This window comes from Coregonus lavaretus, assembly GCF_964263955.1.
Source record: "Coregonus lavaretus genome assembly, chromosome: 33".
NCBI classification, from domain to species: Eukaryota; Metazoa; Chordata; class Actinopteri; order Salmoniformes; family Salmonidae; genus Coregonus; species Coregonus lavaretus.
In genome coordinates, this window is record NC_140020.1 from 21,554,215 (window position 1) to 21,571,476 (window position 17,262).

General features: G+C 41.3%; 1 protein-coding gene across 2 annotated transcripts in view; it reads left to right on the forward strand.

Annotated features, from left to right (window-relative positions):
- Nucleotides 1-4,053: 4,053 nt before the first annotated feature.
- snapc1a (small nuclear RNA activating complex, polypeptide 1a) overlaps nucleotides 4,054-17,262 on the forward strand; it is a 39,347-nt gene continuing 26,138 nt past the window's right edge. The window contains exons 1-3 of one of the 2 annotated variants that reach the window (XM_084151434.1): nucleotides 4,054-4,141; nucleotides 4,223-4,361; nucleotides 14,995-15,154. In XM_084151434.1, coding sequence (XP_084007560.1) covers nucleotides 4,132-4,141; nucleotides 4,223-4,361; nucleotides 14,995-15,154 — 309 coding nt within the window. In that variant the 5' untranslated portion in view covers nucleotides 4,054-4,131. The remainder of the gene's footprint in view (nucleotides 4,142-4,222; nucleotides 4,362-14,994; nucleotides 15,155-17,262) is intronic. The other variant, XM_084151435.1, reaches the window with a different exon arrangement.

A 17,262-nucleotide genomic window follows, 5' to 3' on the forward strand; every position in this document is an offset into this window, starting at 1 on the left:
TCCAAAGTGTAATTAATAACTTGACCATGCTCAAAGGGTTATTCAAGGTCTGCTTTTTATTTCATTTTTACCCATATACCAATGGGTGGCCTTCTTTGCGAGGCACTGGAAAACCTCCCTGGTCATTGTGGTTGAATCTGTGTTTGAAATTCACTGCTCGACTGAGGGACCTTACAGATAATTGTACGTGTGGGATACAGAAATTAGGTAGTCATTCAAAAATCATGTTAAACACTATTATTGCACACAGAGTGAGTCCATGCAACTTATTATGTGACTTAAGCACATTTCTACTCCTGAACTTATTTAGGCTTGCCATAACAAAGGGGTTGAATACATTCACTCAAGACATTCCAGCTTTTCATTTTTTATTAATTTGTAGACATTTTGAAAAACATAATTCCACTTTGACATTAGGGGGTATTGTGTGTAGGCCAGTGACACAAAATCTCAATGTAATCCATTTCAAATGCAGGCTGTAACACAACAAAATGTGTAAAAAGTCAAGGGGCGTGAATACTTTCTGAAGGCACTGTATATCTCAATCAGTAGAGCTGACTACTAGGCCTTTTGTGTGTATCACTGTCTACAACTAGGCCTACTCGCTGTCATTTGGGTCGCTGTCTGTGGTGCTGAAAGATGCCTGTTCGTGCGAGGCAGTTTTGTGGGGCACAAGCTTTTAGTGCCTGTGAGTGTATCTAATGGTTGCACAGCCTACCTGCTGCTGTTTGATGGTTGGTTTTTGTATTTATTAAGGATAACCTCTACTCTTACTGGGGTCCAGCAACATTAAGGCAGTTATATACAATTTAAAATATTACATGACATTACATTTCATAACACTTTAAACAATTCATCAATTGTGTTCACTCAGGCCGCTACTCTACTAACACATATCTACAATACAAAATCCATGTGTATGTGTGTGTAGAGTGCGTGTCTTATCATGTGTATGTGTGTCTGTGAGTGTGTGTGTCTCTTCACAGTCCCCGCTGTTCCATAAGGAGTATTTTTATCAATTTTTAAAATCTGATTCTACTGCTTGCATCAGTTACCTTATGTGGAATAGAGTTCCATGTAGCCATGGCTCTATGTAGTACTGTGCGCCTCCCATAGTCTGCTCTTGACTTGGGGATTGTGAAGAGACCTTTGGTGGCATGTCTTGTGGGGTATGCATGGGTGTCCGAGCTGTGTGCTAGTAGTTTAAACAGACACCATGGTGCATCCAGCATGTCAACACTTCTTACAAAAACAAGTAGTGATGAAGTCAATCTCTCCTCCACTTTGAGCCATGAGAGATGTACATGCATATTATTAATGTTAGCTCTCCGTGTACATTTAAGGGCCAGCCTTGCTGCCCTGTTCTGAGCCAATTATATAATTTTCCGAGGTCCCTCTTTGTGGCACCACACGACTGAACTGTAGTCCAGGTGCGACAAAACTAGAGCCTGTAGGACCTGCCTTGTTGATAGTTTTGTTTAGAATCCAGGGTTACTCCAAGCAGTTTAGTCACCTCAACTTGCTCAGTTTCCACATTATTTATTACAAGATTTAGCTGTTTGATGGTTGGTTGTAGTTGTTTGATGGTTATCTTTGTGATTGTGTCATTCTGATGAACACTGTGTGTGCGAGTGAGTGAGAGACGGGGACCGGGGGTGGGAAAGGGATTTGTATCCCAAATCAATGGCAGGAAAGGGATGTGAGTGACCCCTCACTTTCACATCGTATTACAATGCCATGCTGCCTTGATTGTGAACTGTATATTTTTGTGATTGAAAATAAAATAATTTTGCTCTGTATAATTTCTGCTCTGTATGTAATTGTATCTCTTTAAGCTGTTTTTGAATTGTTGTTTGTTGTAACACAGGACACCATTGAAAAAGAGACCCTGGTCTCAATTGGGATTCTCTATATAAATAATGGTTAAATAAAATTAATACAAATGTTATAATGTTTCCTATCAAATGTATGAAACAATGTTTTTGTATCAGAATATTCATAAACATTGTGATTGGAGGACAGCTGTGAGGGTTATCGGATCAAATCCTCTCTACTCCTCAAGCTCATTAATGATAAAATGTTCATATTTGAAGATTGCCGAAAGGCCAGTCTGTTTGGCATATCATACGAAGTACTCTACAAGGAGTGAATTGTTAGCAGAAACAGACTGGTAGCCAGGCTAGCGTTGGCCCGGGTATCCTGCGACCCAGACTGAATTTGATCTAAATCGAGACAGCTCGAACGGATTCCCTCAAACACGCTGATTGTCATGATTAGGCACTAAGGAGCAACTTTGCCGCTGCTGGAGATGGCAGATCGTATTTTCACTCGGGTGGTTGAGAGGAAGAAGGCAGAAGTTCTGGTTGAAACTGACTTCGGGAGAAGATGAGAGCATAGACTCGGATGAAGGATTGCGGAGGTGGATGTGGAATATGAATCAGATGGCAGTGGAAGTAAGGAAGAATGGACCTCTGTCCAAAGGAACGGGAAAAGAAGCAAAGTTGGGAGGGGAAAGAAGATACCTAGTGTTGAGAATACCTCATCATATTTGGTGGAAGTCTGGTTTCTGGGAGAATTGGGGCCGAATTGTCAAAATCGTTGGAAGTATCTGAGATGGTGGAGAGGTGTGGGTAAAGTGGAGTCGGTGAGGGTCACGAGGAGTGGGCTGGTCTGGATTTTTTGTGTTTCTGTTGGCTATCAGACGAATTGATGACCATGCTGTATTGTGCTTTAAGCTAAGGAGAAGAGCGCCTGTCAAGGGAGTCATTGCTGGAGTTGGGTCAATGGCAAGAAAGAAAAGAGCTTGTCTATTATGGTGTCCCTCCCGATTCGAGTGGAGCTGGGGTACGTGCACTCTCCTGTAAGAGCTTTTACATCCAGGCGGTTGCAGTATAAACGGTATAGAATGTTTGGACATGTAGAGAGCGTCTGCAGGCGGAGGAATCCGAGATGTGGAAGTTGTGGAAGAGAATATCATGGTGAAAGTTATGAAGAAGATGAAGTGTTGCAATTGTTGTGGAAAGCATGTAGCTACATCATCAGAGCGCCCGACGAGGGCGAAAGAGAATGAGGTTGCCAAAGTCAGGGCCATCCAGAGCATTTAATATGCAGAGGCTGTCAAAAGGGTGGATGGAACAAAAGGTACTACTGAGGACTCCATTGTTTTGGGTAGACCTTCAATGCAGGCTGCGGAGTTGGCTTCCCGCCAGCAGGATCCAGGGATGCAAATAGTCCAGGTAGCCATTTGATTAGCTGTTCAGGAGTCTTATGGCTCTGCGGTAGCAGAGAGAACAGTCTATGACTAGGGTGGCTGGAGTCTTTGGCAATTTTAGGGCCTTCCTCTGACACCACCTGGTATAGAGGTCCTGGATGGCAGGAAGCTTGGCCCAAGTGATGTACTGGTCTGTACACACTACCCTCTGTAGTGCCTTGCGGTCGGAGGCCGAGCAGTTGCCATACCAGGCAGTGATGCAACCAGTCAGGATGCTCTCGATGGTGCAGCTGTATAACCTTTTGAGGATCTGAGGACCCATGCCAAATCTTTTCAGTCTCCTGAGGAGGAATAGGCTTTGTCGTGCCCTCTTCATGACTGTCTTGGTGTGTTTGGACCATGATAGTTTGTCGGTGATGTGGACACCAAGGACCTTGGAAGCTCTCAACCTGCTCCACTACAGCCCCGTCGATGAGAATGGGGGTGTGCTCAGTCCTCCTTTGAAGTGCTGTTACGAGCAGTGCTACCCTCTCAGAGCCTGGGGAGGGAGCTATGGAAGAGTGAAGAAATGAGGGAGTAGGTTATAGGGTTTGTTAAGATATTTAGTTATTTAATTTTTTTAAAGCAAAGTATAAGGAAGTTATACTCCAGTCTAGTAGGTGCCGGTAATGCAACATTTATTGGATGCCAACCGCCGTTAAACCTCATCGAAGAAGAAGTAGTATGCTGAAACACAGCCAATACAGTAGGTGGCGGCATGCACTTATAACATTTGTTTGTTTTTGACCGCCGTAATATCAAAGAAGAAGATTAGGTACTGACAGCAAACAGCTGTATTGAAACCCTCGCATGTGCAGCTCAGAGAGGCATATCAACTTCATTGAAAAAGGCAGCATACAGCAAACCACCATACTTCTGAAATGCCGAATGGTAAGTAGGATTGCAGTACCACACTAGTGAATTTAACTATACATTTATTTGGTGTACAGTTTAAACATTATCGTTGATCAGGTAAAGCGAAGGATTATTTTCTGAAGCCACTGGTAGCAGACTACGAGGAACTGCTGGGTCGTTTCCAACAGACGGAATCCGTGCGATTTGAGGAATTTACTGCTATTTGGAGAAGCATGGGCTTCTCCAGTTTATTTTAGTAAGGCCCTTTTCTCTTTTCATCAGTCATCTCTTTAAGATTACCTGCCGGCCTACCTATTGTCGACAATTTGTTGCGAAATATGTCGTTTCTATAATACACACTCAAATGTTTTTTAAAACATGCAAATTATTATTAGACCACAACACACTGCCAACGTGTGCCTGGTTTCCCGATAACTATGGAATTTAGGCTTACTAAAGTTAGTGTTTTAACGATGCATCTTTCCTACAACGGCCGAAGATGTAACATTATTTTCCCAAAACGCCACGCAGAGAACAACGCTAAGTGCGTCGTCGGAGCATTTGTTGATACTGATAGGATCGAAAGAAGGGCAGCGCTACTCGCGAGTCAACTTTCTCAATTGAAATCTTACTTTAATATTATAATTATTTCACAATACTGACGACGGATCAGCTTCTAGTGAGAGATTACAATCTATGGCTGCAAATATTGAGGCGGCTTATTCTATTGCAATACCCAATAAAAATGCACTAAATCAGTGATTTGGCACATCATTGCGCACATGTTAGACTACTCATCATGAAATGTATTTGACAAATTAGGCAGTAGCCTACAATTAACAAAATATATTCAATCTATTGAACATGAAATGTATTTAAACATGATTGAGATAGGCCTATAGGCTACTGTATTTATATTTTAATGCAGTCATCTCGGTTTTAATTTAAAGTTGATTTTATACCCCGCTTGTTTGTATTAAAGACATTGGCAACTTTATTTGTAGTGAACTTTGTTCAGCAATTGCAGAGAGACGGATAAACCTTATGATTCTATGTTTAGCGGAGATCTGTGTCTAAAGTGACGCGGGAGGGCAAAAAAGCATATAATTAAGCATTTAGCTGTACTTTAACGACGCTCCTACGAAAATTCTAACTTTGAATTTAGCCTTAAGATGCTTTTGGGAAACTGGGCCATGGTCACGTTCCGGAGGGTGCAGTCAATGTTGTAGATGGTTCATGCCATGAACAGAGCTGACACATATCAGGAATTCACAACAATAGTTGGTGCTGTACAACAATAGTTGGTGCTGTTCCTAGAGGTGCTACTTAAATTAAGAGATTATTATGTGAGCTCAATAACACAGTAAAATAATGTTTTTATTTTTAGTCATTTTAGTAGACGCTCTTATCCAGAGCGATGCTGAGACTCAGATTTTTCACTTTAAAATGAATGCCCCCCCAAAAAAAAATTATGCAGGGTTAAACAAACCATACAACTCTATGCACAAGGACTACTTTTAACAATTTCCATAGCAAATTTTACACAAACACATTTACTTGAACAGTTCAGATACAACGTTTGGTAAAAGAATGACGGCCCAAATCGTCATTCTGTAACCAAAATTAGCATTTGCGCTGTTTTTCCAAGTAAATGTGTTTTTGTAACATTTCGTAGAAATTGTTAAAAGTAGTCCTTGTGCCAGTAACGGTGCGTGGGGTGAAAGAGCCATATTACAACCTATGTGTTGTGATAATTGCGTTGTTTGCTCAATAAATCCTGTTAATTCATATGCCTTGTGATCGTGATATATAGGCTAAAGGCCAAGACAATAAGAAGACACAGTGGCAGAATAAATTTAGCCCCACATGTTTTGAGCCCCACATTGTTTGCAACAACATTCTTTTGTAAAAACAAACAACACATTTATTTATTTATTTATTATTATTTTTTTTGGGGGGGGGGGGGGGGGGGCTTGTTCTCTAGGTGTTGGTAATGTTCTCTAGTTGCGCCATGATTGGCTCAGTGTTCTGTCACTCACGGGGACACTACGTCACCGCCAAGTCTGACTTGAAAGCACCATCAATCCAGAGAATTCCAGACTTTGATGACAAAGTTTGATGACAAAATTTGCCCACGAAGGACCGCCACGCCACTTTCCTGTTCAAGTGAGCACAGCACAACAAGGTGTCCAAATATGTCTTGTATGCTGCTGCATAAAATGCCAGGGAGATATGTATACTGTAGCTAAGAAAGTAATACTAAGTGTATGTTGTATAGTAAGTTGTTAGTAGCCCATGTGCCTCACCCTAATAATTTGGTCTATTTTCCCCTCTTAATTTCGCCTACTGTTCTGACTTGGTGGTGCAGATGTAGCCTATAGCCTGTTTTAGTGAAATGTCATCAAATATTGTAAGAGCTTTCATTGTCTGCTTATATGCCCCCTTTATTCATCCTACGGTTCTGACTTGGTGTACAGGGAGAACGCTGTAAGAACAGCCCATGTTCAGAATTCTGTCGCTGTGCATTTAAAAAGTGGTGAACAAATAGTTATATTGACTACGTCCATCCTAGCTCGCTCATTAATGTCTTCATTGAAATTATAGATTGCCTCTTGTCTGCTTGTCTTCCCCTTATGCCATAGTTTGTACATCTCAATTGTCAGTAGAAACCACATTTGTTTAAGCAAGTCAGCCATATGAGCTGTGTTTTTTTATTTTTTTATGCAGTAAATTACGCTGAATGAACTGTTTCGCTGCCAGACAAGGCTCCGCTGATAGCCAGGTGTAGAAGTGGGAAGGTGTTGGGACAGCTTTATGTAGGCCCTAACAGTTTGTGGGCACAGTTTGTCACCGTTATAATGCAATGAATGTGTTGTTTAGTGTTGTGTAGTGGCTTTGCTGGTATGCATCCCACTTATATATGTTTTGCCCCACCAAGATTTACATGCTAAAATCACCACTGGTCCAGTGAAGTCCACAAAGCATATTGCATATACAGTAACAGGCAGTTACATGACCCACCGCATGGTCAAGCAAGTTAATGTTTCTGACTTTTTCGGACCACTAAACAACTATTGATTTAGAACCAGAGTTACCACAAGTCGCAAAGAAAACAGGAGCTGCCTCCACTATTCCAGCACCATTTCAACTTCAACATCATCAAATCACCTCTGCTTAGTCTAATACAATGACGACTAAAAGATACCAAAAACTATTTAGTCCAATCAACGTAAGCTAAATATGATGTGGCTCTCCACGGTTCTGATTTCTGTGTGTGTGCACGTTCGTGCAAGTAGAAAAACATGTCTCTACTTGTAGAGAAAAGCCAATGCCGCCATCCTCTTTCATGTTGACGAAAAGGTCTATCACACTGTCATGCAGTACATGCTTTTATTTTTTGTTGTCCTAGGCTACCTGGCTAAAATGCTTGCTCGCCTAACTTCCATTCATGGCCAACATTAGTTAGTTAACATTAGCCTTCTACATCTAACTACATATTGAACTTCCATCCTCTCAGGCTAAAGGCACAACGATATATATAAATTAATGGTTGGATCAGAATCACCGTTATAATCATTGGCCAGTACGGAGAATTAAGTAAAACCACAAGTCCAAATCCTTATCTCCATCCATGGCTAATTTAGGAAAGGGACAATTTTAGCTATCTAGCCACTGGAGGACAACACAGCTAGATGCAACAATTCAAGTTATGTCAGTGATGTATGCTCTCATTGGGATTTGATATGAGTGACTCCAAAATCCAAGCTGGCTTCCCTTGACACTTTTGGTGCGCCAGGACCATTCGCAGTTGCGCTCACTCAGTTTAGCTCAACGCTGATTGACACATTTTTTTAATACGTTTTTAGCAAGGGAGGCCAAATGCTTGCTGGCTTGCCTTCAATGCTACGGGCGGCAACAATGTCATACTTGTTTGGACCAGACATTTACATTTACATTTACGTCATTTAGCAGACGCTCTTATCCAGAGCGACTTACAGGAGCAATTGGGGTTAAGTGCCTTGCTTAAGGGCACATCGACAGATTTTTCACCTAGTCGGCTCGGGGATTAGAACCAGCGACCTTTCGGTTACTGGCACAACACTCTTACCCACTAAGCTACCTGCCGCCCGCATCAGATAGATGGCCTACACATAGAGAGACAGAGGGGCGCTGTTTCACTAGCTTGGATGCTTTCTCCTGTGAGATACATTCAGCCTCTTGCGAAATGATGGAAAATTATGAAACAGAGACTAAATAAATTATTTAATGTTAATTTATTTTATTGGTAAATGTTTTTGGGAAGCCTGGATTCCCTTGGGATCCATGAATACACACCACTGCCTTGTGCATAGTTGTATGGTTTGTTTAACCGTAGAATTGCCCGAGGCACCGGAAATGCTTAATTCTGCAGGAGTTAATATTAATGCTACAGTATGTGAGAGGTTATAGACCTACAGTCGGTGTCCAGATTTCAGTTTCCATTCAACCCATCTGAACAGTAGGCTACAGTCCTCTTAACTTGCCATAGGCCTATTTGAAGTCCCTGTCTTGTGACTGTCGAATTTGTATAGCGCCTCACAATGATCTTTTACCACTTTCCCAAATCTTTCCCAAACATTACTTTTCTGGCCCTCCCTTATCTTTATTTTTAACTCTCCATTTCGCAGCTATTCTCTTATTGAATTAAACTTCGACATTGTCCTTTTTGCCTCCGTGGATCGACGTCAACTTTTTCTGCCTGTTCCTAAAAGCGTTTGGCGTTTATGCTATTTGACGAGTGTGCATTTAGACCCTAAAGCTTAGACTTACGCACTAATGCCAGATAGGCTAAAATAATGAAAGAAAAACCTCAATGTAGCCTATAGCTATAAATGGCAATAAGAATGATCCATTTGTTTTTTTTAAAGGTATTGTTTTCTCTTTATTCAACCCGCCTGTCACCCACCTGTCCTTTATCGACACAATATTTAATGACCCTAAACCCGCCAAACCACGGGTTTAACCATGAGGACTGCGGGTTATGTGTCATCCCGCGCACCACTAATGGAGGACTTCATAGCATATATTTTGTTGGAGGGGAATTATATTTTAAGAACATGCAATTACAAAATATAGGCCTAAAATCTGTCAATGTTTCTAGGACTACTAGTCCTCCTAATTATTCTGGGCCTGTTTCCCAAAAGCATCTAGGCTAGTTCATCGTTAGAACATTCGTAGGAGCGTAGTTACATTTCCGAGCTGTTTCCCAAAACCCTCGTTACTAAAGATGAACTTGAGTACACTCTTTATTTACTGACTGCCTTAGACGACTCAGAGAACATTTTAAGTGTGTCGTTGGGTGCCTTTTTGCCTTTCCGCGTAGCTTTATACACAGAAGATCTCCACTAAACATAGAATGAAGATGTTTCTCTGTGACCGCTATAACTTCAGAACGAAGTTTACTACAAATACAAAGTTACCAATGACTTTTCAGGAGTTACAAACAAGTGAAGGATAAAAATATGCTGAATGAACCGAGTTGACTGCATAAAAATATTAATACAGTGCCTTCAGAAAGTATTCACACCCCTTGACTTTTTCCACATTTCTGTTACAGCCTGAATTTAAAATGGATTCAATTGAGATTTTGCCGCTGGCCTACATGCAATACCCCATAATGTCAAAGTGGAAGTATGTTTTTAGAATTTTTTACAAATTAATAAAAAATGAATAGCTGAAATGTCTTGAGTCTAAGTATTCAACCCCTTTGAGGGCAAGCCTAAATAATTTCAGGAATAAAAATGTGCTTAAAGTCACAAGTTGCATGGACTCACTATGTGTGCAATAATAGTGTATAACATGATTTTTGAATGACTCCCTCATCTCTGTACCCCACACATACAATTCGTTGTGAGGTCCCTCAGTCGAGCAGTGAATTTAAAATACAGATTCAACCACAAAGACCAGGGAGGTTTCCCAATGCATTGCAAAAAAGGGCACCTATTGGTAGATGGGTAAAAATGAAATAAAATCATTCATTGACTATCCCTTTGAGCATGGTTAAGTTATTAATTACACTTTGGTAGCATGGCCAACATTTCATATCACTTATTTTTTTCTAAATTGTATGTTTTTGAATAATCGTTACAAATTTGCTCTGAGTAGGGCGTGACCCCTAGGGTGGCAACACATACAGTGCATTCGGAAAGTATTCAGACCCCTTCACTTTTTCCACATTTTGTTACATTACAGCCTTATTCTAAAATGGATTAAATAAATAAAAATCATCATCCATCTACACACACTACCCCATAATGACAAAGTGATAACAGGTTTTTAGAAATGTTTGCAAATTTATAAAAATAAAAAAAACGGATACCTTATTTACGTAAGTATTCATACCCTTTGCTATGAGACTCGAAATTGAGCTCAGGTGCATCCTGTTTCCAATGATCAGCCTTGAGATGTTTCTACAACTTGATTGGAGTCCACTTGTGGTAAATTCATTTGATTTGGTCATGATTTGGAAAGGCACACACCTGTCTATATTAAGGTCCCACAGTTGACAGTGCATGTCAGAGCAAAAACCAAGCCATGAGGTTGAAGGAATTGTCTGTAGAGCTCCAAGACAGGATTGTATCGAGGCACAGATCTGGGGAAGGGTACCATTTATGCAGCATTGAAGGTCCCCAATAACAGTGGCCTCCATCATTCTTAAATGGAAGATGTTTGGAACACCAAGACTCTTCCTAGGGCTGGCCGCCCGGCCAAACTGAGAAATTCGGGGAGAAGGGCCTTGGTTAGGGAGGTGACCAAGAACCCGATGGTCACTTTGACAGAGCTCCAGAGTTCCTCTGTGGAGATGGGAGAACCTTCCAGATGGACAACCAGCTCTGCAGCACTCCACCAATCAGGCCTTTATGGTAGAGTGGCCAGACATGACAGCCTGCTTGGAGTTTGCCAAAAGGCACCTAAAGTCAGATCATGAGACACAAGATTCTCTGGTCTGATGAAACCAAGATTGAACTCTTTGGCCTGAATGCCAAGCGCCACGTCTGGAGGAAACCTGGCACCATCCCTACGGTGAAGCGTGGTGGCAGCATCATGCTGTGGGGATGTTTTTCAGCGGCAGGGACTAAAAGACTAGTCCGGATCTAGGGAAATATGAACGGAGCAAAGTACAGAGATCCTTGATGAAAACCTGCTCAGGACCTCAGACTGGGGCGGAGGTTCACCTTCCAACAGAACAACAGCCCTAAGCACACAGCCAAGCCAACGCAGGAGTGGCTTCGGGACAAGTCTCTGAATGTCCTTGAGTGGCCCAGCCAGAGCCCGGGCTTGAACCCGATCGAACATCTCTGGAGAGACCTGAAAATAGCTGTGCAGCGACACTCCCCATCCAACCTGACAGAGCTTGAGAAGACCTGCAGAGAAGAATGGGAGAAACTCCCCAAATACAGGTGTGCCAAGCTTGTAGCATCATACCCAAAAAGACTCAAGCCTGCAATCGCTGCCAAAGGTGCTTCAACAAAGTACTAAATAAAGGGTTTGAATACTTACGTAAATGTATTTCAGTTTTTTTTGTATGTATATATTAGCAAAAATGTCTAAACCTGTTTTTACTTTGTAATTATGGGGATTGTGTGTAGATTGCTGAGGGGAAAAACATGTTTTCTCTTAGCTACTCTGTGTAGGTAACACATTCATGCTTATTCCTCTTTGATTTAGAAAATACTGTTGTACAAACATGATGATTTAGGCCTACAGCATCACTGGTATCAGGCGGTATAGCTAGCTATGTTTGCTCTGTACATTTATTTGTTAGCTAGCTAGCCAGCTAACTAGTGATTAGCATTAGCGGCTAACACAAATTAGCCACAACTTGCTAAGAATAGACAAACTAGCTGTTTGCAGATGTAAGTAACACAATCTAATAGTGTAATTATAGAACGCTTGTGGATTTAAACTGAACAAAAATATAAACACAACATGCAACAATTTAAAAGATTTTACTGAGTTACATTTCATATAAGGAAATCAGTCAATTTAAAAAAAATGAGGCCCTAATGTATGGATTTCATATGACTGGGAATACAGAAATGCATCTGTTGGTCACAGAAACCAAAAAATAATTATTGGTGTGTGGATCAGAAAACCAGTCAGTATCTGGTGTGACCACCATTTGCCTCATGCAGGGCAACACATCTCCTTCGCATAGAGTTGATAAGGCTGTTGATTGTGGCCTGTGGAATGTTGTCCCATTCCTCTTCAATGGCTGTGCTAAATTGCGGGATCTGGAACACGCTGTTGTACGCGTTGATCCAGATTATTCCAAACATGCTCAATGGGTGACATGTCTGGTGAGTATGCAGACAATGGAAGAACTGGGTCATTTTTCGCTTCCAGGGATTGTATACAGATCCCTGCGACATGGGGCTGTGCATTATCATGCTGAAACATGAGGTGATTGTGGCGGATGAATGGCACGATAGTGGTCCTCGTCACGGTGTCTCTGTGCATTCAAATTTCCATAGATAAAATGCAATTGTGTTCGTTTTCCGTAGTTTGTCTGCCCATACCGTAACCCTACCGCCACCATGGGGCACTGTTCACAACGGTGACATCAGAAAACCGCTCGCCAACACGACGCCATACACCTGGTCTGCGGTTGTGAGGCCGTTGGACATACTGCCAAATTCTCTAAAATGACTGTGGTAGAGAAATGACAACTAAATTGTCTGGAAATAGCTCTGGTGGACATTCCTGCAGTCAGCATGCCACTTACACGATCCCTCAACACAGCACAAGGTGCACCTGTGTAATGATCATGCTGTTTAATTAGCTTCTTGATTTGCCACACCTGTCTGGTGGATAGATTATCTTGACAAAGGAGAAATTCTCACTAACAGGGATGTAAACAAATGTGTTTACATCCCTGGGGGGGGGGGGGGACCTGAGGATGAATTAACATTGTAGTTACTCCACAATACTAACCTAAATGAAAGAGGGAAGTCTGTACAGAATACAAATATTTACAATAAGGCACTGAAGTAAAACTGCAAAGAATGTGGCAATGAAATTAACTTTATGTCCTGAATACAACACTTGGGGCAAACACAACACTGAGTACCACTCTTCATATTTTCAAGCATAGTGGTGGCTTCAGTGTTTTTTTGTTTTTGTTTTTTTTTTTGTATAAAAAGAAACCGAATAGAGCTAAACACAGGCAAAATCCTAGAGGAAAACCTGGTTGTCTACTTTCCAACAGACACTGGTACACAATTTCACCTTTCAGCAGGACAATAATCTAAAACACAAGGCCAAAAATACATCAAGAGTTGCTTACCAAAATGACACAATGTGGCCTAGTTACAGTTTTTATTTTAAATTGGCTTAAATCTATGGCAAGACCTGAAAATGGCTGTCTAGCAATGATCAACAACCAACTTGTTGAAGAACAAATAATATGCAAATATTGGACAATCCAGGTGTGCAAGCTCTTTGAGACATGCCTAGAAAAACTCACACGTAATCGCTGCCAAGGTGATTCTAACATGCATTTACTCAGTGGTGTTAATACTTATTACTGTCTTCATTTTCAGTAAATTTGCTAAATAATTCTAAAATAATTTTTTCACTTTGTCATTATGGGGTATTGTTTGTAGATGGGGGAGGGGAAAAAAATATTTCATCAATTTTGAATTCAGGCTGTAACACTATGGAATAAGTCAAGGGATTTGAATACTTTCTGAAGGCACTGTAAGCCTATATATTTAAATCGTATTGTAATCAATTTCTTGTTCAATTGAGTTATAATTTGCTAATTGTAGGCTACTGTCTGTAATTTTTGCCTTCATGATGTGTAACGTGCGCAATGATGTGCCAAATTTGGGATTTAATGCTTTATAGTGTAGGCTAGGGCCTAAGCATTAGAATAAGCCACCTCAATATTTGCAGCCATAGTCTATAGGTGATGATATCTCTCTAGGAGCTGATCTGTCAGTATTGTGGAATAATTATAATGTTAAGGCAGGATTTGAATGGAGAAAGCTGATCCGATGGCAGTGCTGCCTTTCTTTTGATCCTATCAGTGTCGACACATGCTCCAACTACGCACTTAGTGAAAGTTATCCCTATGTAGTGTTTTGGGAAACGCATGTGAGTTCTTCGGCCGTTGTCGGAACGATGCATTGTTTTATCTTGGCCAGGTCGCAGTTGTAAATGAGAACTTGTTCTCAACTGGCTTACCTGGTTAAATAAAGGTGAAATAAAAAATTTACAAAAATACACTCGTAAGCCTAATCGCTATCGGGAAGCGGGGCCCTGGATGTTGCCCCACAAGTTCGACGGCATACGGCAAACTCGACTAGAAGTTCAGTTCTTCTTTCTAGTTGAAACAGAGCTATGCCAACATGTTTTTATTTATTTATCGATTTGCTCAATGGGATAATTAGGAGTACAGCGACACATTCCATCCCTGGATTGAGGTATGTTTTCAAACCATTTCACTTCTCGTTCACCGCGGTGAAAACATATTGGCGTGTGCCTGTTTCGACTAACAGGAGGTACTGAACCTCTAAGTTTTTGGCTTTTTGGAGTTACCATCTCAGTGGATACCATAGGATATGCGTTTGGGTTAAGTCACACTGAAATGACTGTACCTGTTTAGCAGCATGTGTCCCACGTTGGAAGGTATATCTGTAATAATTGGTAGAAAGTTCTGATTTTAAAAAGGCTTTTTACTGAGCAGTGCCCAATAAATAATTAAATCCAGTTGTTCCAAAAATCTAAAATGGATTCCATGTTGTGTTCTTTCACACCTGTTTTGTCCTAGCTAATCAATACCAGTGCTACTGTTGTAACAGCTCCCACTCTTCTTAATTTTCCCTCTGATCTCCTTTTCATTTTAGCGGTTCACTTGCTGGTAATAAGATGAGGGAATTCTGCCACCTAACCCTGACCATGGCCTTCAACTACTTCTTGCCCCCATATAGCTTCCAGATCAGAGTGGGGGGTTTGTACTTGCTCTATGGCCTATACCACACACAGCTCGCTTCACCTAAAGAGAAGGTGCTGAAAGACTCTTACTTTGAATCTCATTATTCAATGTTTTCTATTTTTAACTTTAACAATGGACTTGATATACTTTTCCACTGGCTAAACTAATATGCTGTACTGAACAATGTCTGTGGAGAATCTCAATTGCATACTCCTTGCTTCCTCTTTCCTCGCCTCCTTCTCAAAACCCATTGGAGGAGAAGGTTAGAGGGGATGGACTTCTGGCTTTCTCATCCAATGGGTTTTGAGAAGTACTTGATGACTATGCAATTGAGGTTCTCCCATAGTGTGCAACAACTTGCAGACAGCCATAGTCTCGCGGAATATCTGAGTTTCCCGCACAATGACTGTAAATCTTCCAGATCCAAGTGGTCACTGTCAATCTATTTGAAATGTCACATTTTTGTAACTGATCAGAAAATGTTTATCTGATACATATGGGTGAAAGTGTCGCTCACTAGCACAGGAGAAAATCTATGCATGTCCCTGACAGTAAATACCCCCTTGGCGATAGCTTATGTAGCTATGAAGTATAGTGCCAATCAAAAATGTGGACACATCTGCTCATTCCAGGGTTTTTCTTTATTTTTGTAGAATAATAGTGAAGACCTCAAAACTATGAAATATAATAATAATAATATTATCCAAAGCGACTTACAGTCATGCGTGCATACATTTTTGTGTATGGGTGGTCCCGGGGATCGAACCCACTACCTTGGCGTTACAAGCGCCGTGCTCTACCAGCTGAGCTACAGAGGACCGACACATATGGAATCATGTAGTAACCAAAAAAGTGTTAAACAAATAAAATAGATATTATATTTGAGATTTTTCAAAGTAGCCACCCTTTGCCTTGATGACAGCTTTGTACACTCTTAGCATTCTCTCAACCAGCTTCACCTGGAATGCTTTTCAATTAACAGGTGTGCCTTGTTAAAAGTTAATTTGTGGAATTTCTTTCCTCCTTAATGCGTTTGAGCCAATCAGTTGTGTTGTGACAAGGTAGGGGGTGTATACAGAAGATAGCCCTATTTGGTAAAAGACCAAGTCCATATTATGGCAAGAACAGCTCAAATAAGCAAAAAGAAACGACAGTCCATCATTACTTTAAGACATGAAGTTCAGTCAATCTGGAACATTTCAAGAACTTTGACGGTTTTCTTCAAGTGTAGTCGCAAAAACATCAAGCGCTATGATGCAACTGGCTCTCATGAGGACCGCCACAGGAAAGGAAGACCCAGAGTTACCTCTGCTGTAGAGGGTAAGTTCATTAGAGTTTACTGCACCTCAGATTGCATCCCAAATAAATGCGTCACAGAGTTCAAGTCACAGACACATCTCAACATCAACTGTTCAGAGGAGACTGTGTGAATCAGACCTTCATGGTCGAATTGCTGCAAAGAAACCACTACTAAAGGACACCAATAAGAAGAAGAGACTTGCTTGGGCCAAGAAACACGAGCAATGGAAATTAGACCAGTGGAAAACTGTCCTTTGGTCTGATGAGTCCAAATTTTGAGATTTTTGGTTCAAACCGCAATGTCTTTGTGAGACGCAGAGTAGATGAACGGATGATCTCTGCATGTGTGGTTCCCACTGTGCAGCATGGAGGAGGAGGTGTGATGGTGTGGGGGTCCTTTTGCTGGTGACACTGTCAGTGATTTACTTAGAATTCAAGGCACACTTAACCAGCATGGCTACCACAGCATTCTGCAGCGATACGCCATCCCATCTGGTTTGGGCTTAGTGGGACTATCATTTGTTTTTCAACAGGACAATGACCCAAAACACACATCCAGGCTGTGTAAGAGCTGTTTGACCAAGGAGAGTGATTGAGTGCTGCATCAGATGACCTGGCCTCCACAATCACCCGACCTCAACCCAATTGAGATGGTTTGGGATGAGACGGACCGCGGAGTGATGGAAAAGCAGCCAACAAGTGCTCAGCATATGTGGGAACTCCTTCAAGACTGTTGGAAAAGCATTCCTCATGAAGCTGGTTGAGAGAATGCCAAGGGTGTGCAAAGCTGTCATCAAGGCAAAGGGTGGCTACTTTGAAGACTCTAAAATATAAAATATATTTTGATTTGTTTAACACTTTTTTGGTTACTACATGATTC